The sequence below is a fragment of the Cibotium barometz genome, chromosome 35 (assembly GCF_041138505.1).
Source record: "Cibotium barometz isolate CiBa-2024 chromosome 35, ASM4113850v1, whole genome shotgun sequence".
Taxonomy (NCBI): domain Eukaryota; kingdom Viridiplantae; phylum Streptophyta; class Polypodiopsida; order Cyatheales; family Cibotiaceae; genus Cibotium; species Cibotium barometz.
Genome location: NC_141080.1, coordinates 44,917,554 through 44,942,780, shown reverse-complemented (window position 1 = coordinate 44,942,780; position 25,227 = coordinate 44,917,554). Strand labels below are relative to the sequence as shown.

At 45.2% G+C, this 25,227-nt stretch overlaps 1 protein-coding gene across 1 annotated transcript in view; it reads left to right on the top strand.

Moving 5' to 3' along the window:
• Positions 1 to 25,227, top strand: part of PHT4;5 (phosphate transporter 4;5) — a 167,265-nt gene that overhangs the window by 37,825 nt on the left and 104,213 nt on the right. The window contains exons 5-6 of the mRNA XM_086774931.1: positions 14,145 to 14,219; positions 14,457 to 14,537. Of these exons, the coding sequence (XP_086631057.1) occupies positions 14,145 to 14,219; positions 14,457 to 14,537 (156 nt within the window). The remainder of the gene's footprint in view (positions 1 to 14,144; positions 14,220 to 14,456; positions 14,538 to 25,227) is intronic.

Genomic DNA, 25,227 nt, shown 5'->3' with positions numbered 1-25,227 from the left:
AGTCCCTTAACCCACTTGGAGAGAGTTAGTAGAAGCCTTAGGGTTTGCATCAGAAAGCACTCTGCATCCTGCATAATATGCATTCATATGCCTGTGCATCATTTAGAACATCCCAGAAGCCTTAGGGAATTCACTAGGATTAATCTCGTATTTTTTCAATACTTTATAGTATTTATTTAGCATTTATTGTCATTTATAAATATAAACTTTATTAACTGACCAGCCAACTTGACCAACCTCTAGTTAGTGTAAATAGGCTTACATAGGGCTTAGTTTATCATTCAGTCTTCAGTGTGCTAAGAGCTTTCCTCCTCAGCCCTAGGAGTTCCCTTGCCTTCAGCACTAGACTAGTCTCATCCAGCCCTTGGAGTGCTTGAGGTTACTTCAGCCAGCCCTGTTCATCCAACGCCTGCAGTTCAGCAGTCCCTACAGCCATAGGCGCCTGCATTCAGCATCAGATCAGCCGTGAAGAATCAGCAAGAAGACCTGCGTTTTTAGTATGTGAACCAGCCGCCTGCAGTCAGTCTGCGTTGCAGTTCAGTCCAGCAGCAGCACATCTGTGTTTCTGTCCAGCAACAACCGTATACACCTGCGTTTCTGTCCAACAGCAGTACAGCCTGCGTTTCAGTCCTACAGCCTGCGTTTTCAGTCTTGCATCAGTTCTACAGCAGTACCCCGCCTTCTGTGCATCATCCATATATGCAACAGTCATCTGGTGAAGGTAACACAGCATTCATAAGCATTTACAGCATTCTAACATAGCTTAGAACAGTCCACCATCTCCTTTTCTCAACCTCAGGTGTGCAGCCCTTCCTCATGCCCTTGGGAAGAGTGCATAGGCTCGAGATCAGGTCATCGAGGTGTTTCTACGGCTGGTACAATTCAGCCAATCTCGATCCTCCCGAGATCTTGCGTTTCGCTTATCTACAGTCCACAGTCATTCTCTCTAGAGAAATAAAGCAAATACTATCTTGTTATCGGGATAAGGGGCCCGTCAGTGGGTAATTCGGCACCCAATCTGGTGTACAGTTCTCATATCTCTCTCTCATATCTCTTTAAAGTTTGAAGTATTAAAGTGGATTGCTAAACTCACGAAACTTAGGATACAGAAGACGGTGTGAGCATTTGTGTGACAGGATCTTCCAATACAAAGACTTCCGCTGCATATCACATCGGCATGACCACCAACTTCAGCATCATGTCTACAGAAGAGAGTACTCATCAGCCAGAAGACGTCTCCCCCGAAGGAGACCATGTTCTTTCGCCTACAGCAGACACCATAGCTCTTCTTAGAGCTCAAAACCAGCTGCTCATGGAGCGTCTCCAACTCTTGGAGGCAGCAGCAGCACGTCCTTCTACACCTCCAGCAGCACCCGACTACATCTCCCTCTTCTTTCAGATGGAACAACAAAGGAGAGAGGATGAGGCCCGAAGGAAATGAGAAAAAGCAGAAAGACGGGCCTATGAGGAAGCCCAACGCAGGATCGACGAAGACCGGCGTCAGGCTGAACTCGCCGCTCGGGAACACCAACGTGAGCTTGATCGAGAACGTATGTTACGCGAGCACCAACGGGAAAAGGAGGCCATACACTTGAGGTATCAGCAGCTCTCCTCAGTTTCCCCAGTCAACTCGCCGCTCGGGAACACCAACGTGAGCTTGATCGAGAACGTATGTTACGCGAGCACCAACGGGAAAAGGAGGCCATACACTTGAGGTGTCACCAGCCAGCAGTCCGCAGCAGCATCAACCACCATCATTTGCAGTCAACCAAACTTTAGTAAGTATGATGGTAAGTGTGATCATTCATCAGTTAATCAATTTATTCATCAGTTTAATGCTCATTTTCCATTAGCTAGGATCACAGACCCACAAGACAAAGTTCACTTAGCGGCTCCCCATCTCACTGGTGAGGCAGTCACTTGGTGGCAGCATTGGTCTAGTATTCATACAGACTAGGCCACAGGTGTCACAGCCTTTGAGTTGGACATCTTTGTCCATGACCCGAAGACCAGATTTCTCCCGCCCAGTACATGACCGGTCTGAAAGATGAGTTCTATGGACTCAGACAGAGCGAATCCCCAGTGCTTCAGTTTTCCGGTAAGGTTATTACTTTAGCACAGCAGTCAGGGTTATCTGAGCAGGCTAAGATGGAGCAATTCATTCGTGGATTGGACTCTAACAATCGGTTCACAGTTCGTAACTTTGAACCAAGTACATATGACCGGGCTCTGACTCTCGCTCAGAATGAAGAAATGAAGCTTAACGGGGGCAAGCCCAAGCAATCATCTCAGTCCAGTACCAAATCCCAGCAGCAGCAATCAGCTGCACAGACAGGGAAAGGTAACGCGTCTTCTAATAATGCTAAGAAGGACAACAGTAATAGCTCTAGTTCAGGGGGTAAGAAAGATAAAGAACCTAAGAAAACCCTAGATGAAAAGGCTAAAGCAGGCTTTATTGGGGGTTATCTTCCTCCAGAGGAGCAAAGGAAGTACCAGTCTGAAAATAGATGTTTTTTTTGTCATATTATAGGGCTAAGGGCATGGTAAGAAGGATTGCCACAAATGGTAAGCGGCACAAGCTGCCAAAGCTCCTTCTGCCACAGTTGCCACGGCCTCCCCAGCTCCTCCAGCCCCGCCTACTATCTCAAATGTAGTTCAACTTGTACCTTCCATGCATCCTATGCCATCCGTGGTATTTGATGCTAAGCAGGAGGGTGAGAGCGATGCTGCTCAGAAGAGCCTCATCCGAGCTTATGGTTCTTCCCAGGGCCGATAGTTTGTAGTCCTTTTCGATATGGGTAGTTCTGAAGACACCATCTCTCCCCAGTTGGCTAATAAATTAAACTGCACATTAGTCCCATATCATCTGGATGTGGACAGGTTTACACCTGGTCTTCGCACCCACATTTCCGAGAAGGCATAGCAATTTGCCTTTGAAGTTCAGAAGGCCACATTTCAACGAGATTTCATCGTCTCTCCTCTGTTGGGGTGTGACATGATCTTGGGAATTCAGTGGTTCCGTCAGTATGAGCCTATTCCCAATTGGGGGCAGGACACTTTTACTATTTGTAAAGGTTAGCTTGTCATGATTCGTGGGGATAGAAGCACTCTTGGCATCCCATTGATTTCACATCTCCAGGCCAGACGAGCTATCCGCAAGGGAGCAGAGGGAGCACTCCTTTATGTTCGCGCTCAAACAGCCCCTCCCTCATTAGTAGCATCCGTTACATCTTCAGTCCCTCAATTAGCAGATCTCCTATCCAGACACCAGGACATTATGCTTAGGGACGATCTCCCGCCCAGTCTCCCACCCTCTTGCCTTGAGGACCATCACATTGATTTGGTCCCTGGATCAGATCCTCCTAGCAGGTTTCCCTATCGTCTTTCCAAGACTTTAGAGGGCGAGTTAGAAAAGCAGTTATCTGAGCTTCTCCGAGTTGGATTCATTCGGCCTTCTTCCTCCCCTACGTGATAATCAGCTCTACATAAACGCCAAAAAGTCTGTCTTTGGTGTTAAGGAAGTTCCGTATTTGGGCTACATCATCGGTTACGATGGGATTAGACTGGACCCATCAAAGGTTCAGGAGATCTTAGATTGGGACATTCCTAAGACCGCCCAAGAAATCTGTTCATTCGTAGGTCTTTGTCAGGCCTATAGTACCCATGTCCATCAGTTTTCCAACCTTGCAGCACCTTTGACCGACTTGCTCAAGGGGATGAAGACTCGCAAGCAAAAAGTCTCAGTTACAGGTAAGGCACTTGATGCATTCCGTGCACTCCAGAAAGCTGCCTCAGAAGCACCTGTATTAAAGTTAGCGTCATGGGACGAACCTTTCGAGGTCATCACCGATGCCAGCAATGTAGCCATAGGTGCAGTCCTCCAGCAGGACAATAGACCTGTGGCATATTATAGTAGAAAGTTGGATGTCGCCGAAAAGAATTATTCGGTATATGACAAAGAGCTTTTGGGTGTGATCAGAGCGCTCAAACATTGGAAGCTTTTTCTTTATGGATAGGCTTTCACAGTGGCAACAGACCACCAAGCACTTAAGTGGCTTCAGACTATGCCCAGTGCCCAGTGGAGTGATCGACAGGCCAGGTGGAGTCAAATCTTCCAACAGTTTGGAGGTATGATTGAATACATCCCTGGTAAGCATAACCCAGTAGTAGATGCTCTCAATTGAAAGTCCAGCATCCAGGCAGTCCAAGAATTTACCATTCTCGAAATCATGGGGAAGGACTTGGATAGTATGAAAGACCAATATGTCGACTCCCCTGAGTTTGGTACTCAGTATAGTTTGGTCCTCACTTCTGAGCCTGGCCACTATTCAGTATACAAGAACCGTCTATATGTTACTCGGGAAGAGCGTTCCGCTCTTCTCTACGATGCCCATGACTCCTTAGTTGGAGGACACAGGGGTATCAACAATACCCTCGAGAAATTAGAATGGTCCTTTTATTGGCCAAAGATGAGGCGTGATGTCTATGCACATGTACAAGCCTGTAAGATTTGTCAAAAAGTCAAGGTTCCCCATACAAAGAAGGCAGGTTTACTTCAACCTTTGCCTATCCACGCGACGGACCTTTCATCGACATATCTATGGACTTCGTAGGGCCTCTACCAGCATCCATTGGATCTCGTAACACTCAGTGTTTTACCATTGTGGATCGTTTTAGTAAATTCTGCATGCTCATCCCATGCAAGCATACGGCCACAGCCGAGGACGTAGCCCGTCTGTTTCTCAAGCATTGCTATCCTATTTGTGGTTTGCCTAGCACCATAACATCAGATAGAGATTCCAAGTTTACCTTGCATTTCTGGAGGGCATTATTTGAAAACTTCGGAACCAAGTTGCAGTTGTCTAGTGCATTCCATCCCCAGACAGATGGCCAAACAGAAATTTATAACCAGTTGGCCTTTGATGTCCTCAAGTCATACTGTCATGACCAGCAGTCCAAATGGGAACACTATCTTCCATTGGTTCAAGCTATCTTGAACGACACTCATTCATCCAGTGTCGGACAGACTCCATAAGAAGCAGCCTTTGGTTGCCGTTTTTCTTCTCTTTTGACGAGAATGGTGTCTCCATCTTTAGAGGCTAATAAAACCAGGGAAGCATTTTCCGAGATCATTGAGTCAGTCAAGGACCGCTTGACCAAAGCTCAGGAAGCATATAGCAGACAGGCAAATAAGTCTAGACGAGATGTCCACTTCAAGGAAGGGGATTGGGTCTATTTACGTATCATGAAACAGAGATTGAAACAAGTGGGCAAACGTTGTTCCAAGCTTTCATTCCGTAGTTTTGGCCCTTTTCCAATAGTTAAGAAGTTAAGTGATGTCTCCATGAAGTTAAAGCTGTCTACTAGTTGGACAATGCATGATGTTTTCCATGTTTCTTGGCTAAAACCATATGTTGGTCCAGAAGTGTTTGATGTTTCAGATGAAGAGCGACGTGGTAGACGAGGCAGAAGTTATTGAGCCTGAGCAGATCCTTCTTCATCGATGAAAGCATGGTTCCGGTTGACGGATATGTCAGTTCTATCAGTTCTATACGAAATTCTGAGATTGAGGTACCCACGAAGCCGTATGGCTCGACGAGGAGTTCTTCCAGGAGTACTCCCAGTTATTGGCGGACTACCTGGAAGCCATGAACCTGCCGCCAAGCTAAGGAGGAGGGAATGTCACATGCACTCTGCACTTAGTGCATGGTGACAAGATGGCTCATCATCAGAAGTGCAACAATTGTACAGTATTAGAACCCAGTAGGATGATATTTGTCGTACGCCGTGACCCCATTGTACATCCTCAGTCCAGGATAAGTCAGGCACGAGCTACGTAGGTCATTCCTCAGCCTTAGCGGGTTAGTCAGTCAGTCAAGTCCCTTAACCCACTTGGAGAGAGTTAGTAGAAGCCTTAGGGTTTGCATTAGAAAGCACTCTGCATCCTGCATAATATGCATTCATATGCCTGTGCATCATTTAGAACATCCCAGAAGCCTTAGGGAATTTACTAGGATTTATCTCGTATTTTTTTCATATTTTATAGTATTTATTTAGCATTTATTGTCATTTATAAATATAAACTTTATTAAATGACCAGCCAACTTGACCAACCTCCAGTTAGTATAAATAAGCTTGCATAGGGCTTAGTTTATCATTCAGTCTTCAGTGTGCTAAGAGCTTTCCTCCTCAGTCCTAGGAGTTCCCTTGCCTTCAGCACTAGACTAGTCTCATCCAGCCCTTGGAGTGCTTGAGGTTGCTTCAGCCAACCCTGTTCATCCAATGCCTGCAGTTCAGCAGTCCCTACAGCCATAGGGGCCTGCATTCAGCATCAGATCAGCCCTGAATCAGCAAGAAGACCTGCGTTTTGTGCATGTGAACCAGCCGCCTGCAGTCAGCCTGCGTTTACAGTTCAGTCCAGCAGCAGCACATCTGTGTTTCTGTCCAGCCAGCAGCCGTACACACCTGCGTTTGTGTCCAGCAGCAGTACAGCCTGCGTTTCAGTCCTACTGCCTGCATTTTCAGTCTTGCATTAGTTCTACAGCAGTGCCCCGCCTTCTGTGCATCATCCATACATGCAACAGTCATCTGGTGAAGGTAACACAGCATTCATAAGCATTTACAGCATTCTAACATAGCTTAGAACAGTCCACCATCTCCTTTTCTCAGCCTCAGGTGTGCAGCCCTTCCTCATGCCCTTGGGAAGAGTGCATAGCATAGTTGATGTGTACGTACTGTACGTAATGTGCGGTACGTATTTGTACGTTGTTCCTTACAGATAAAATTTTTGTGTACGTAAAAATACGTACCATTGTAAAAAATATCAAAATAAACATAAAAAGATCCAAATACATTTTAAATTGTGAGAGAGACCTACAAGACAATCTAATAAGGTCTTTGCTAATACGCATTTTATTAGTAATCACAAAACCCTTGCCGCACGTTGTAAAACTTGTTACTTCAGAAATCAAACATCAGATACCAACACCATTTTTCAATCAGAGATCAATCTTCAATCACCAATCACCACTCTTAGCTCTATATAAACTGATGAATCAGTGTTTACACAACAAAAGTCTCGACTCTCATCCATGTTAAAAGGCTGCAAATGCATCAAAACAAACTGAATACAATGCACATACTACATAGCAAGCTGCAACACTACATCATAGAAATGTCCTCAAAAGGCCCATAAGAGCAAGTCCAGAGTCTAGACTCCACAATGAAACGTGATCCAAGAGTCAAAACTCCTCATCAGATGATGATGACGATGCACCAGAAGAGAGCAAGTCCCCATCTGTCAGGACATTGCCCTCGTCATCATACTCAGGCTCTGCCATCACGGGCACATGTGATGATGTGAAAGATGTATCATGAGATCCATGTGCTACATCATCATCTCCTGGCGAAATTCGTACAGATCGATCCGTACGCGTACGGATCCGTACAATACGATCCGTACGTACGTACGGCTTTAACCTTGGTGCATAGGCTCGAGATCAGGTCATCGAGGTGTTTCTACAGCCGTGTACAGTTCAGCCAATCTCCGATCCTCCGAGATCTTGCGTTTGGCTTATGTACTGTCCACAGTCATTCTCTCTAAAGAAATAAAGCAAATACTATCTCGTTATCGGGATAGGGAGCCCTTCAGTGGGTAATTCGGGACCCAATCTAGTGTAAAGTTCTCATATCTCTCTCTTATCTCTTTAAAGTTTGAAGTATTAAAGTGGATTGCTAAACTCACGAAACTCAGGATATAGAAGACGGTGCGAGCATTTGTGTGACAGGATCTTCTAATACAAAGACTTCCACTGCTTATCACTCTTAGCAAGGCAAAACACTGATTCAGTCCCAGATGAAGGTGCACAGTCCAAGGAAAGGAATACAAGGCATGGAAGAATTTCCTAGGAGGTTGGTTGGTGGTGTTCCACAAGACCCAAGGGGAATGGTAGTCGTGTGAGTCGGGTGCCACTTGGGGCACACCAGGAAAGGCTTTTAGGCAACGGTTCCAAGGAAGGATGATTGTCCAAGGGGTGGAGTGAGAGTGCCAGACTCAATACTCAGGAAAAGAAGACCAGAGAAAGTGTTCAAGGACAAGGCATGAAGGGATAGGGGACATGATGGAACAGATGCGTAGATCTTCATTAGATTTGGAGTGGATTTGGAGACTAGGCAGGGTTTTCACTGAAAAGGTTGCCGGGAAGGGAAGGATGACAAGTTTGGGACTCCAGGAATGGACAATGGGATGATGACACTCATGCAAGAATAGGATTTGGAATCCTGTCATCAAGTTTAGCAAAGGGGGATGCCATGTGCAGGCTAATTCCCAGGACTAATTCTTGAAGGGCAACAAGATAAAGAACAAGATTAAGGACTAGATTTTGGAGCTTGTGCTGTTGGTTTGGGTAGGAAGACTTTGTGGAGGACACAGGAGGCTGTTGGCCAGCTCATGAAGGAGTATGTCTTTGTCGGCTGCAGTATTTTATGGAATATTTGTCTAGGACCTGGCTGATAGCAAGTTGGCCAGTCCATGAAGGCATTCCAGCCCTACAAAAGTGTTAACACATTCATCCCCAGTTTCTACCCATTTCTGGTGTCCATTTGGTCCCCTTTTGTATGGCCCTTGCTTGTGGGCTGCTTGTGGGCTGGCCACCCCTTTTTACTATTTTTCTGGGATTTTTCCCAGCCATTCTGGCATCTTTCCAGTCGGCCATGTCCAACAGCTCTAGTCGGCATGTTTATGAGCTCCAGTCGGCCAGCACTTCCCCACTATAAATAGTGGGTGCTGGCCTCTCATTTTTCATTCAGTCTTGTACATATTTGCTCCCTCACTTATGAGACTAACACTGTCTCTTGCTTGGGACTGTTTTGGTTCAGTATATTCAGCATAGTTTGCTCCATATCTCTCTCTCTCTCTCTTGCTCTCTGTTCAGCACATTCTAGTGCCACTCTGCTTCTGCTCTGTGCACTCTTTCATGGTATCAGAGCTCCCGGTTTATCAACCTTTTTGCTGCCCCAAATTCAGCCCTGTTTTTCAGCACCTTCTCCTCCGCGTTTTCTTCCAGATCCATAGCTTTTGCTGCTGCGTTTTCTGGACAGCACTCTGCTGGTCGTTTTTTCTTCAGATTGGCTTCACCGATTCAGCCGTCTGGCTCTTGTTGATCAGCGTTTCATTGCCCACTTGGAGAGTGGACTGCAAGCGCCCTGTTTTCTACAGGACAACACTTGTTCACTGCTGCGTTTTCCTCTCCAGTGGCCCTCTCTCTTTGCAGAGGGGGCTTGTGGTGTTGCAGGCTTTGGTGGCACTCTTGGTACTTGTGGCGGACACTTTTTTTTTTCTTTAGAGATTGTGCGTTTTCTTGAGGAGAGCCCAAGCTACTGTCTTTGTTGTTGCCTTTCCCTCTTGCACCCTCTTACAGCATATTCCCTGGCCTGTGTGGCTGCCCTTTCTCTCTATATCAAATCTACATTTTTTGCTTCCCTCTTCTGGTGACCTTAAGGTTGGAGGTACAGTCGATAGAAGCTTCTGCGTTTTTTGCTACAGGAGGATTCTTGGGTGCTGTCCAGCCTCTTAGGGCTGCGTTTTGGTGGGAGGAAAGACCCTATATCAACGTTTTCTGATTTGGACAGTTTTATCTTATGAGGGTTGGTTCTCTTGATTGGATCAATGATGACAACTTCAGATTTGGCTCCCGTACCACTCTCTTGTTATTTCCTTGATGAGGCAAACAAGTTGGATGGTGGTAACTTTCAGTCATGGAAGTTGTAGGTTACTTCTATTCTCAGGGAGTATGGTTTGATAGAGTTTCTCTCGTACAAGAATCGGTGCTTGCCGGACCTTGCCTCTGCGGAGGATGTGTGTCGGCGGTGGAGGAAGACTGACGGACAGATCTATGGCTTTCTCCTCCTGAATTGTCAGGATTCGGTTCTTCGACACTTCATCTATGCTCCTGATGATGCTTCTACCTTCTATGTGTGTCAGTTGCTTTGTGACTTGTATGGTGATGCCAGTGATCGACAGATGCTTTCTGCTTTTGGGTGTTGTGCAGCCAGTGATTTTGTGGATACTTCTTTTGGAGAATGTTCCTACAGCGAAGGATATTGGGCCAGTTTTGCTCATTGCATCTGAGGAATTTGTTTCTCCTGTTGCCCTTCCTTCAGTTTCTGTGCATACTTCTCCTTGCCAGGATGATATCTCTGGTAATGTTTTTGAGGAAGACAGTGGGCTATCTTTGCTCACAATTTTTGAGGGGGATTTTTCTCCTATTGCTTCGTCTCCGATTCTTTCTTCGTCAACCAGTGACCAGGATGTGTTGCTGGTCCCTTTGCCTTCTATGGAGGAGCTTGCTTCTACATTGTGTTATGCTATTGAGGAGGCTACTACTACTTCAGTTACCACTACAGTGAATGTTCCTACTTCCCTTACTCTGTGTGAGGATTTTGGATTGTGGTCAGGTGTGTCCGTGACCATGCCTGGGGCACAGTGGTACTTCTAGGGATTGAAGGATTGGGATTTGGATTTGGTTGGGCCTGTGGAGTCCCGACATCAGTTTTCAAAGGGGGCAGTTGAGTTCTTACATTTGGCGATGCCGACCTTCGAGGAGGGTGCTATTATACAGCATTTGGCTACTCTTGGTACAGAGTTGGAGCAGATGGATTCTATTTCTTTTGAGGGTATTATCTTCTTGGAGCTACAGGCTTCTAGGGATTCCTGTGACACTGTGTTTATATTTGGGTTTGGCACCGATATTTGGAGCAGCACGATGCAACCTTCATGGTTGATTTCTTTTAGAAGAGCAGTGTACGTGGCAGCCTGTTCTATTACTTTTGTAGCTGAGTTGCTGTGGAGATTGCTTGTGGAGCTTTCCTGGTACTTGTTGTTGCTGCTTTCTTTTGTCTTTGACAGAGGACGCCTTCTTCGGCTTCTCACAGATATGTTTAGCATTTGGTGCTGAGAGGGGGTGTTAACACATTCATCCCAGCCATTCTGGCATTTTTCCAGTCGGCCATGTCCAACAGCTCCAATCGGCCTGTTTATGAGCTCCAATCGGCTAGCACTTCCCCACTATAAATAGTGGGTATTGGCCTCTCATTTTTCATTCAGTCTTGTACATATTTGCTCCCTCACTTATGAGACTAACACTGCCTCTTGCTTGGGATTGTTCTGGTTCAGTATATTCAGCATAGTTTGCTCCATATCTCTCTCTCTCTCTTGCACTCTCTGTTCAGCACATTCTAGTGCCACTCTGCTTCCGCTCTGTGCACTCTTTCAAAAAGGGCACACCTACTCATTGTTAGACTCACTCACTCCTCTAGGGAGTAGGGTCATAGAATAGGGATTAGAGTAGGTGTGTTCACCTTTTGATGGGGCAGTGAAGGCTTGTACACCTTTTTGTACTATAGAATATACTGAATACTTGGCTATCTCTCTCTCTTCTCTTCATCTCTCTTGCCTACGTTTTGCATGAACTTGTGCCAGGATGGTGGTTAGGGCTGAAAGAAGACTCCGAGAGCTTCTGCATGTGACACACGATACTCGACAATGTTGCTCCTTAAATGTGCTTGTAAAATGAGGAGTAAAAGCCAAACCTTACTGTCGCCTTCTAAACACGATGCTATTGCCAAAGTTCTGTGATGCAGGCGCCAAAGTTCTGTGATGCATGCCTGCACCCCTTCTTCTTGCTTGCATGTCATACACATGAATATTAATAGTGAAATCAAGAGTAGACAAGAGTAGATGAAAGGTAGCAAATCCTCACTAGCTACTAACTAGACATAATAAACTAATGATGAATGAAATGAAGATGGAACTAGGAGTGCAAAATTGGCTCTGATACCACTAGTAGATTAAGGAGGATAAGACATGGATCCATTCATAATGAGAGTGAACACATGATGATTCATTATCATGAGAGAAAGAGTACATGGGCTTATATAGATGTTGTGAGAGCTTGATGATGACATCATTGATGATGTAAATAAGTGGAATATCTTCTCCTAACATATTGGGCATATCTTGATACAAAGTTCTACACCCACTATTGGGCACTGATGACGTTAGTGGGGATGTCATAGTATCTAGTCCATACTATGCATAATGGAGTTGATAGTTATATAGTCTTGTGGGTTGACTACCATGAGTATATAACATGCACGTTCCTAAAAGGTGAATTTGGGCATGTTCCTGGAATCATCTAGGTATATAAATGAGTGGAATATCTTCTCCTAACATATCTCCAAACTCCATGAATGTAAGGGCTGATTTTGTGGGCTATGACACCTCACATGACAAGTGGATGCACCTAACACATTTGATATATGACCATAGGTTATGTGATATCTTATACACCTTGTATTTTAGGCTAAGGGGACTAGTTTGGGTTATATTTCTACACCCACTATTGGGCACTGATGATGTTAGTGGGGATGTGGTAGTATCTAGTCCATACTATGCATAATGGAGTTGATAGTTATATAGTCTTGTGGGTTGACTACCATGAGTATATAACATGCACGTTCCTAAAAGGTGAATTTGGGCATGTTCTTGGATTCATCTAGGTATATATATATTTCAACATTGTGTAGAGCCGTGTCAGGTTGAAACAGATAGGGTGGTTGATCCCTTGCTTGGAGAGATCCAAAAATGGTGAGTTGAGACTATAAGGGGGGAATCAGTCCATCTGAAGGCCATGTCGGTCAAACCAGCTGACTTCCAGGACCTGTGCTGTCCCTCTCGTGTAGACTACATGAAGGACTCGAGGGACAATTGTGGAAGGCAGTCTGCATCTAGTGTACACCTGATGTATGTAGGTGATAGTCTGAAAAAGTGCATCTATGGCGGGGGTTAGGCTCCAAATTCAGATGATATGATGTGGCACTCATGGCTTACTCGAGAACATGCATGAAAGCATCATCAGCTACAATCTCGCTGTCCTCCTCCAATCTTCCTCTCCTAGGTCTGGTCCCCAGGGGGTGCTGTACATCACTGCAGGGTGCACCAAAGTGTCAAAAAGCTAATTCATGGCGTGGGGCTCCCAGAAGTGGGCCTGGAAGCAGTCTCTCCGGATGGGCCAGAGCTGCATATCCTCTTGTCAGGCAGGCATGGAAGGCTGGACTCATGGAAAAGATTGGACCTGTAAAGGTCACTCCAAGGTAAACATAGATCTGTACCTGGGTTCCTATGTATAGAAAAGACCGGCCAGGTTTGTTGACATGAAGTGTTAAAGACCATGATCTTGGTTTTGCCGAGATTAACCATGCATGTATAGAGAAAAAGGGAGTGGTGTCGCCTGGCACTCTACAGTTCTCTACCAAGTAGCATTAATAAGCTGTGGATTTATATAGTTCTTATTCCACCCAATGAATACTTTTGAATCCCCAGTAAAGAGTAAAAACTCTCACATTCAACAGTAAGGTTTACGGAGTACTCCAAAATGAGGTGAAAACATAACCTACCAAAGGGAAGGCCAAAACATCATCCGAAATTTTCGGATTTTACAAAAAAATGATCTCTTTGAGTCCAACTAGTGCCTGAGCTATGCTCTTGTAAAGGAGCACAAAGAGAAAAATAGCCTTGCTTAAGAGTGGAAGCTTGATCCTCTGGGAAAAGTTGGCCATGTCATCTTTCATGATGATGATGATGAGTTGTTGAACACGGTAAGGACATTTTAAATAGCTAAGCTTGACTGTAGTTCGACAATTCCAAGGTGATTTAGCAAGTGTACCTTCATGAGATTTTGTTGAATTTTGGCTAAGCACATCAAGATGATTTAGCAAGTGCTTTTAAATTCTCAAATAAAATTTTAGAGTTTAGTTTGTGTGTGCATGCATGCACGTGTGCATGCAAGTGCATGTGTTTGTGCCTGTGTGTGAGAGAGTGTGCATGTGCCTGTGTGTGTGCTGGTGCCTGCATGCCCTTGTGTGTGCATGTGTGCATAAGCCTGCGCATTCGTTTTTTTCAAAAAAATTACATTGTCAGAATGATTTTCCATGCAAACTGCTTTTGATCTTTTATCACAGTCGTCGTCTGTGCAAATCCTACCACTGGTGTCACAAGACTTTGGGTTTATGGTAGCCATTTGACCTCTTATGGAGCTCATTCAAAAATTCAGATAATGATGTCAAGCGATTCCTTTTAATTTCAGAAATGTGCCTGCAACAGAGCGGTCGAGAGCGGTGGCTTTTGTTTTCAACGGTTTCAATGTGGGCAGTGTTATTGGGTAAAGTACAAAAGTATGCCTTTGAGTGGATCAGAAATTAGTTGTACGTATGTTGCACATGCATGAGTGCACAAGCGCATTTTATTGAATCATCACAAGCGCTATACTTCAAATTATATAGAGGTAAGATCTATATATAAGAAGATTGTATTGCACAACTTTGTGGTGGGTTGTGTGATCCTCATTATTTTCATAGCTGCAGATGCACCTACTTGATCTAATCTAGTTGTGTTGCAGGTTAGTGCTAGCTCCGGTGTTTATTGAGCACTTCGGTTGGGAGTCTGTTTTCTATATATTTGGTATTCTAGGCGTTATTTGGTATGTTGATTTCTTCACTAAAACTTTCAAGAAGACTTTGGGTAAAACATGCCTGCAAACAGCTCCCTTTTGGATCTTTTTCATGTGATTACATACTTATTTACTTGAAGTTCATCCCAATTATTTGGCGTTTGTGTTCGCTCTGCCTTTTTGAAAGGAAGGGCATAAATAACTTAAAAAATTATGTTTTGATAATCTCTCTCACCCTGCTTGCTGGGCGTCACCCTAGACAGAGTGATTTAGGTGCAGCGAGCTAGAGGCCCAAGACCCACTGGTCCGAGGGGATGCTCCACCTGACAACTTCAGATCCGAGAGATCCGTGAGAGATACAAGAGTGCCCCTCCACAGGCAGTGGATGTGGAGAGCCTCTATACAGTGTCGAGGACCCACTTTGATTCCTTCACATTGTATCATTGTAGCATTGTTCCGGTGGCACATACAAGGCTGTTGTTTCTTCTCTCAGCTCTAGTTGGGATTTTTATTATGTTTTTTTCACTTCATGGACACATTGTAAGACTTTTGGTCACATAGATCCTGTGGTCTTTTGTAGACGTTAATAAAACTTTCTTTCTTTGTTTCTTTATCTGTCTTTCTTTCTCTAGGAGGTTATATGCTTCGATCATAAAGGCCATATACTCTCTTAGCCATGAGATCGGAATTGGCTGAGGAGGGCATCAGTATTAGTTGATCATGGCTAGGTTGTTGTGTACAGGGTCACATGCTGACATCACGTCACATCACATCACATCTGTATACACTAGTGATAGTCGATTTTCGTAGTTATTTTTTCCATGGCTCAGTATATCCATGGTGTCATTGTGTCACTTATGGTCTCGTAGACCCTTTGGGTCTTTTGTAGATGTTAATATTACTTTCTTTCCTTTTTTTTCTCATAGACCCGTTGGGTCTTTTGCGAGACGTTAATATATCTTCTTCTTCTTCTTCTTTTGGTACCACACCCTATTGTCCTAGCAGAGTGTGGGGAAGCCCCTCTGGTGGTAGATGCAGTTTTCCAGATGGTGACATACATACATCTTTTCCACACCTTGGAGAGCCATAGGTTACCAAGGCTCGCTTGGGAGTCTTGTCGACAGAAAGTAGAGCAGGGGCATGATCTGGTATGGTTCACCCACTAGTTCCTCACACAGGGCTCCACATGGACGTTTCTAGTACAGCCTAGATGCCCTCTCCCTCCATCTCACTCATTAGGATACCAACAGATATTCTATCTGATCTCCTTGGCCTACACACCCATGGCACATGGCTGGTGCCCCCTATGCTACCCACGAAAATGGAGTTCTACAAAGACCACTTTCTTGAGGATCAAAGCAGATGGATTCATCCAGAGGTTGGAGCCTGGGATTCCTACATGGACTTTTCCCAGACAGTGACATACATACGTTGCCTCCACGCTCTGGACAGCCAGAGGCTTGGATACCTACACGGACTTTTCCCAGACGGTGGAATACAAACATTGCCTCCACACCCTGGACAGCCAAAGGTTAGGAGGCTTGCTTGTGAGTCTTTCTGTGACAGCTAGTAGAGTAGGGGCATGATTGGGTATGGTATGCTTGGGTCACCGGCTGGTTCTGGTCAGATATCTTGTGTGGCAGGTAGGGATTGACATCTTAGCTGGGCAGCAGCTTGCCCCCTTCTTCTGAGCATTCGGAAGAAGCTTTTGTATTGGAGTATTGCCTTCCCTCGTCGGCCACATGATCATGGCCAACGATGTGCTCGTGGCCATCATGTGGTACATCACTTCTTGCTGGGAATTCTCTAGAGCTTGCCTGGGTTATGTGCAGTGGCTGATCTGGAATTTTCTGTGGGTTAGGTCCGAGGGGCCTACTGGCTGGGCCAAGGTGGCCTGGAGAGTGATTATTCATGGGGACGGTGGAGGAAACGACACTTAAAAAATACTTTTTTAAAAGTTTTTCTACTCTACACTTATTCTACTTTGGAAGTACATCAAAATGAGCACAAATTTACACTAAAATGGTAAGCTTTTCAGTCGTATTAACAAAATACGCCGATCAAAGAGTGAAAGCGTTGACGGTTGATTGTATTAATAATTATGTAGATACAAAATGAGTCATGACTCTAGAGTCAGGACTAAGCCTTAAGGAGGCACAATATATGGAAGGACAAAAAACTTAAAAAGACTAAAGCATGGAAAGACTCAAAAGTGCTAAAGCCTAGAGCTAAGTAGTAAGGCCCATGAATCATGTTCCATGAATGATCATCCACGTGAAGTGCTCACCTCATGGTCATGGGTAGCTTGTGCCAAAGGAACATCAAGCTCATCCTCATCTCGTCCTCATTGGCATGCTGCTGCACCTCATCCTCTTGTTGCTCTTTTTGTTGACTCATCTCCTACTCAGTGAAGGGATCTGCCTTCTTGGTCACGCTCTTGCAAAGTATTTGCAAGTTCGCGCTAACGAAGACAAGGTCATTGGCACGCTCGAGAGCACCTCCGGCCATTACCTCTCCTGATACATGGGGCGAGTATGCAGCCTCCCTTTACACAGTACCAGAGCAGCCACCACTACCGAACCCTCCAGAGCCTTGTCTACCCACTTCTACCTTCTTCACCGCAGAGATGGTGAGGAGAGCCATCAACAGATTGCATACAGGGAGGGCACAGGATCATGAGGGCATTGTAGCCGAGCATTTCATACATGCTAGAGATATGATTGTAGACTCACTAGCTCTCATGTTTAATAGAGCCATGTGTGAGGGGTTTCCTGGGACTTGGAGTACTTCCACGATTGTGCCGGTACTCAAGTCTGGAGATTTGAGCGTGCCGACTAACTACCGCACCATTATGATTGGTCACTCGTCGCTGGCCAAGCTATATGCCTCTATTCTTGAGCACAAGTTGAGGAGATGGGCAGAGAGACAAGGGGTCCGAGCTCAGGTACAGGCCGGTTTCAGGAGGAGATTCTCTACTTTAAGTAGCACCTCCACTCCCTTGATACAGAGAGGCTCAGATGACATCTAGAGGTCGCTTGGTGCAGTTTTTGTCTCACCCGAAGGTACTGATGGCTGACAGTACATCTGTTTATGGGACTTCTATGATATATGTATACTAGTCACATTGGATGTTGTGGTTGTGTATGGTTCACAGTGGTATACAACTTGGACTACTACTACACCATTGGTTTGCAGTGAATGTTGTTACATATGCATGGCTTAGAGAGATTGGGACGCTGATCTTGCCCTACTGTACATTTCACTTTGGATATTTTGCTGTATCACCAGATTGCAATCGAGGACGCTTGCCATTTTTCAAGAGGGGGGTATGTCATGACCCTGTGAAAGTGGAACAGCACAAGTATGGGCATGGTGGTTGGTGAGCAAGATAAATATTTAATGATTCACATTTGGGTTCCTGGACAAATAGAAATATGTGTGGACATCCCCAAGTGTGAAGGGGGACCAAGGGATTTATTATTTTTAATGTTTTAACCTTGGGTGGCCCCTAGGCATAAGTGACCCTTAGAAAGTTTGATCAACTTGAGAAAGGGGCCACTAGGATATTTTTGGAAAAAGGGGCAACTCCACTTTGGGAGGTACACGCCTCTCTCCTCTCTCTCTCTCTCTCTCTCTCGCTTTTGGAGGAGTCGTGGAAGCTATCTGCGTGGAGGAGAAGAGAGAGAGGGTTGACTGGTTGCATAGAGTGTGGCTGTTGGATTTGCTGCGTGGAGAGTAGGCCGTAAAGAGCCAGGCCGTACAGATCACGTGGCTGCAGGCCGTACAGAGCAGGAGGTTGCGGGCCGTACAGAGCAGGCGGCTGCCTGCAGGCCTATTGGGGGCTGGTTCAGGCGACGCTGGCAGGTACAGTTCCGTACTGTTAGTACAGGCGGCAGCTGCTGTACGACAGCTGACACAGGCGGCAGCTCTGCAGGCGCAGAACTGTACGAGCTGGTACAGTCGGGTATTGCAGACCTGTACTGACAGGTACATGTGGGTATAGTCCTGAACAGTTGCAGGCGGCGCATCATCAGCTGTGCAGGCAGCGCCTCATCAGAGTACAGTCGGTGCATCAATCAGGCGGCTGTGCAGGGAGAAAAGTACAGACAGGCTGTTGTAAGTACAGACTGGTACGGTCAGTCCCTCTGGTGCAGAACCACGCATAAAAATTGGTAAGCTCTGAACATATCAATCTTTCTTTCTTTCCACTGGCTTATGTCTGCTACAGAGTTGTTTCATCTGGCCCTTTGTGAGAGGAAGGGTATAGCAGTTTGAAGGGTGGAAACAGAGATTGGACAGTGGATGTGTATTTGAGTTGAGTTTGAAACCATGTTCATGGAACAGCCAGATGTGTGCTCAAGGCTGCCTTGTTGAATTGTCTTGGTTGATTAGAGGGAAGCACAGTGTGTTGCTTTTGTGGGACACAGATCTGTGTGTGAATCCTCTGTGCTAAGAGGTCTTGAGGGCTGCCAGATTGGACATGCAGGTTTACTTTCCTTGATTGGCTTTGTTGTACTCAATTATACATTTCATTGAATTTGAATAAAGAAATACCGAAAGGGACGCCAAGCTTTGGGGCCAACAGGTGTGGATTTCCTTTCAGTTCTGGGGCATTCTAGCTCCTGTCAATTTGTTATTTATTTGGACTACAATTGGAAGGGTGACTCCTAGTCTACCGCACTTTGGTTTCTACCAGAGGCCGGTTTAAAGGTTCCGTTGTGCTGGGACCATCATCAACTTTCTTAAGGGGGTGAGCTCGTGGTTGACTCGAGGAAAGTCATTGCTGAAAAATTCAGCAACATGTCAGACATAGAAGACGAATATTTTTATGATGAAGAGAAAGAGCAAGAGACCTCTCTTGAGAGAAATGAATCTGAGGATATTCTTGCAGGAGAACAGGCTGCAGATGATGCACAATATGAGGATGTAACACAGCCAGAAGATATGCCTAGTAAAGAGGGAGATGATGCTCAGTTTAAAAATCGTTTGGCAGGTGTAATGGATGTGTTTATGCAGCTCACTCAAAGTGAGAAGTTTGCTGAATTTATGAGATCCCGTTCTGAGCGTGAAAAGAAGAAGAAGAAAGTGCATTCTAAGAACCCACCACAGGGCAACAGTGGTGCCTTCCCACAGGATCCATCTTTTGGACAGTTTCCGAACATGCAACATACTTTTGGTGCCAACTCACAGAGTTCCTTTTTCGGACAGCCATCTATTCCACAACAGTCTATGCATCCAGGCTATTTTGGTGGTGGCTCTGTGTTCCAATCCATGACGGGGGGTATCCTCAGGGAGGCATGGGTATTCCAGGGAATTTTGGAGCTAGTTTTCAGCCTGGTATGCAAGGGAATATGTATGGTGGTATGCAGTCCGGAATGCAAGGAAACATGTTTGGGGGCATGTAGTCCGGAATGCAAGGAAACATGTATGGGGGCATGCAGCCCGGTATGCATAGTGGTATGTTTGGAAACATGGCTGGAATGTATGGAATGCCAGGTGTGGGAATTGGTAATGTTGACCCTATGATGGGCATGAATGCCGGGGGTAGCAATCTTGTGAAGCCACTTCCTTACGATAATCTAATGCCTATGGGTAAGGCGAAGGATTATAAGGAAGGGGGAGCTGCTGTGAAATTTGACACATTCAGTGGGGCCAAAGATAAGCTAAAGGCACTTACCTTTTTACAACAGTTTGATGCTGCTTTTTTTGGTGGTAATTACACGGAATCCTCTAAGGTGAGAAAAGCTGCGACTTTTCTCAAGGGCAATGCATTGTAGTGGTGGTCCACTCTTCTTTTGCAGGGCATAGCACCATCCACTTGGGTACAGTTTAAGCAGGTGTTCTCTTCCGTATGGCTCACATCTACTTTTGAGGTGGATGTAATGATAGCATGGCACAAGTTGGATGCATCAAAGTGTGAAAATCTGGAGGATTATAATAAGAAGTTTTGGGAAGCTTTACTCCCAGTTACTTCTTATCGTGCAGTGCCTTTGTCTGAGCAAGTGGAGAAGTATTGTTGTGGGCTGCCCAAGGAAGTGCATGACTATTGTATAAAGACTCGAGTAACAAATATGTCACAGATGATAGAGAATGCTATGACAGCAAATGCATTACTCATTGGGGTCTCATCTAGATTCAAAGGAGGTAAAAGCTTAAGCAAGAGATCTGAAAAGTCAGGGCATGCTTCGCGTGATGCAAAAGGGGCTACAGAGAAGCGGTATAAGAAGTTACCAATGCCCAAGAGAACTCCTGAGGAGAGACAGGCTTTGATGGATGCTCGGAAATGTTTTTACTGCACAGAAGAGGGACATATGTCTTTTAATTGTCGCAAAAGGACTCTGACACTAAAGGGAAGCCCAAGTCTAAGAAACCAAAACCTTCTGCAGGGTTAGTTCCCGATCTTGTTGGGGAACAACCAGGTGGTGAAGAGACTGAATTGTGCAGGGCATGGGACAAAGTGAGAGATCAAAATGCCTTGATTTTCTTTGGCACAGATGCTAGAGCCAACTTTATTTCACCAGAGTTGGCTGGCCGATTGGGGATTCGTGCAGAGGAGATGGGGCCTTTGTATGAGGCTAATATGGCTTGTCCTGGGTATGCAGAACCCGTCACTCCTATTATTGGGAAGCTCAGGCTTCATGTGCAGGGTTATGTGGATAGCGAGGAATTTTCATCATGCCACTTCATGGATGTGATGTTTTGTTGGGTATGCCATGGTGCCATAGAGTACATGCGGTGGTGGATACATACAATAGGAAGATTACTTTGACTCATAGAGGGAAAGAACATGTTTTGGATGTAAAGCTTAAAGGGGAATCTGTTCCTATTGTATCAGCTTTGGCAATTTCATTAGTAATGAAAAAGCATCTTTCCACGTACTTGATTTTTGTAAAGGATGCAAAAGATGATGAGTCTAAATCTAATTTGTCTACGTTCGATAAAGACAGGACTGATTTCTTATGTGAGTTCCAAGATTGTTTTTCCGAGTCATTGCAAGGAGAACTTCCTCCGGAAAGGCCAGAAGATCATGCTATTGATCTAATCCCGGGGAGTACTCCACCAAATAGACCGCCGTACCGTGTTAGTGCAGTCCAACAAGAAGAAGTTATGAGTCAGGTACAGGAGTTGTTGAATAAAGGGTTGATTCAGCCTAGCTCATCACCCTTTTGCTCACCTGTGCTCTTAGTGCAAAAGAAAGATGGTTCTTGGCGCATGTGTATTGATTACAGGACGCTGAACAAGAATACCATCAAGAATCGATTCCCCATTCCAAGGATCGATGACATATTGGACCGCTTACAGGACTCAACAGTCTTTAGTCAGATAGACTTGAAAAGTGGGTATCATCAGATACGTATTAGACCCGAGGATGTGCATAAGACAGCATTTTGAACCACTTTTGGGTTATATGAGTTCTTGGTTATGCCCTTTGGTTTGACAAATGCACCTGCCACATTTAATAGAATGATGGACAGGATTTTCCGGCCTCATAGAGCGTTTGTGGGCACATTCTTTGATGATATGATTGTGCATTCACACACTGAGGAGGAGCATAGGAAGTATTTGGCCATTGTATTTGAAGAACTCCGGAAGCATAGGCTGGTCATTAATGGCAAGAAGAGTGAGTTCTTCTTGCAAGAGATTCACTTCTTGGGGCATATTGTGTCTAAGCATGGAGTCTGTAGTATGGATCCTTCTAAGGTGGAAGCAATTCTTAATTGGCCAGATTTGAGGACCGTGCATGATGTACGCAGCTTTTTGGGATTGTGTTCCTATTACAGGCGGTACATACAGTATTTTGCCTAGATTGCTTCGCCCCTTCATGCCTTAACAAAGAAGGCAACTCCGTTTAGATGGGCTGATCAGGAAATTACAGCCTTTAAAAAGCTTAAAGAAAAGCTTACTTCGGATCCCGTATTGGTATTACCGGATCTCCGAAAGGCTTTTGTTGTCCAATGTGATGCATGTGGAAACAGCATTGGGGCAGTTCCCATGCAGGAAGGACATGTGATAGTGTATGAGAGTCGAATATTGCAGAATGCCGAGAAGCATTTATAGGTTTATGTGAAAGAGATGTTGGTTGTAATTCATGCTCTTTCTACATGGAAACACTATTTGCTTGGGGCTGATTTCACTGTGCAGACGGATCATCAGACCTTGCGTTATTTCCTCACGCAAACCAAACTTTTTGAGAAGCATATGCGATGGGCCAACTTTTTGTCTATGTTCCACTTCCAGATTGTGCATGTGGAAGGCAAAAAAAATGTTGTGGTAGATGCTTTGTCACGCAAGCCACAAGTCTTAGCAGTTTCACTTGCTTATCATCATGTGGAAGGCTCTATGATCAGATGTCTCAGGGTCAGCGGCATGATCATTATACTCTCAGAGATGGGTTTTTGTTGATGCATGGTAGATTGTGTGTTACCAGGCAATTACGACTCAAGGTTATGATTGAAAGTCATGCTCCATCGTATGCAGGTCATAGAGGTATTGACGCCACGGTAAAAGCAGCTGAGACTTTCTTTTATTGGCCAACCTTGAGGAGAGATGTTGATGCTTTTGTTAGGCAATGCATCGTATGTCAGAAGGTGAAGTTTGACCGTCAAAAGACACCAGGGTTACTTCAGCCTTTACCTATTCCAGATAGACCTTGGGAGAGCATTGCCATAGATTTTATATTTGATCTTCCACGTACACAAACAGGGAATGATGGCATTTGGACTATCATATGTAGGTTTAGTAAGCAGGCTCATTTCATTCCCGTGCGTAAGACGATCAAAGTTGATCATATGGTGAAGTTGTTCATGGCAAACATCTTCAAGTATCATGGCTTGCCTTCGTCTATCATCAGTGACCGTGATCCACGGATGACGAGTTTATTCTGGAGAGGGTTGTTTGACAACATGGGTACAACTCTCAAGTTTTCATCTTCGTTTCATCCACAAACAGATGGTCAATCGGAAGAGGCTAATTCTACAGTGTTAGATCTTCTTAAGTGTTATGTGTCAGAGCACAAGCAACAATGGGAAAAGTATCTTCCTTTGGTGGAGTTTGCTTATAACAACACTGTCCATACCTCGACGGGCAAGGCGCCTTTTGAGATTGTGGAAGGAGGGAAGAAGGTACCACCCATTTTGCACACAAAGGATAAGATCTTTGAGGCTGATCAGTATGTGGAGAATATGGATGAAGCTTATCGGAGAGTTAAGTTGGCACTCCAAAAAACTCAGCAAAAGCAAAAGAAAGCAGCAGACCGTCACAAACGTGCATTAGAGTTTGCATTGGGTGATTGGGTGATTGGGTTCTTTTGCGATTTGAAACAGCTAGGCTCAAGAAGATGAAGGGTAAAGAGCGCTTATTCCCTAAATTGAGCATGCGCTATTATGGACCTTCTCAGTCAGGTATTGGAAAAGATTGGTGAGGTGGCCTATCACTTGAAGCTACCAGATCATTCGAGGATTCACAATGCATTTCATGTGCGTCTACTTAGACCTTTCCATGGGGATGTGCCTGAGGATGTATCAGATGAGGCTTAGCCGGAAGTTGAGGAACTTGATGAGGTTCTTATTCCAGAGCAGATACTGGCACATAAGGAAAGAAAGGTACGAGGTAAAGTTTCCCGTCGCTATCTTGTGAAGTTCAAGAACTATTCACCGATGGATGCGAAGTGGATGGAGGAAGGTGACTTAACAGATTCACCTCAGGTTTTGCAGCTTTATCTCGATGCCTTTGAGTTGGAGCCGACTCTTGTTACGGCTCATTCAGGTTCAGCAGAGCATGGGTCCGGAGCATTGCCTGATGCTCAAGAGGGGGGTAGCACCTCCACTCCCTTGATACAGATAGGCTCAGATGACATCTAGAGGTCGCTTGGTGCAGCTTTTGTCTCACCCGAAGGTGCTGATGGCTGATAGTACATCTGTTTATGGGACTTCTATGATATATGTGTACTAGTCACATTGGATGTTGTGGTTGTGTATGGTTCACAGTGGTATACAACTTGGACTACTACTACACCATTGATTTGTAGTGAATGTTGTTACATATGCATGGCTTAGAGAGATTGGGACGCTGATCTTGCCCTACTGTACATTTCACTTTGGATATTTTGCTGTATCACCAGATTGCAATCGAGGACGCTTTCCATTTTTCAAGAGGGGGGTATGTCATGACCCTGCGAAAGTGGAACAGCACAAGTGTGGGCATGGTGGTTGGTGAGCAAGATAAATATTTAATGATTCACATTTGGGTTCCTGGACAAATAGAAATATGTGTGGACATCCCCAAGTGTGAAGGGGGACGAAGGGATTTATTATTTTTAATGTTTTAACCTTGGGTGGCCCCTAGGCATAAGTGACCCTTAGAAAGTTTGATCAACTTGAGAAAGGGGCCACTAGGATATTTTTGGGAAAAGGGGCAACTCCACTTTGGGAGGTACACGCCTCTCTCCTCTCTCTCTCTCTCTTGCTTTTGGAGGAGTCGTGGAAGCTACCTGCATGGAGGAGAAGAGAGAGAGGGTTGACTGGTTGCATAGAGTGTGGCTGCTGGATTTGCTGCGTGGAGAGTAGGCCGTACAGAGCCAGGCCGTACAGATCACGTGGCTGCAGGCCATACAGAGCAGGAGGTTGCAGGCCGTACAAAGCAGGCAGCTGCAGGCCTATTGGCGGCTGGTTCAGGTGGCGCTGGCAGGTACAGTTCCGTAGTGTTGGTACAGGCGGCGGCT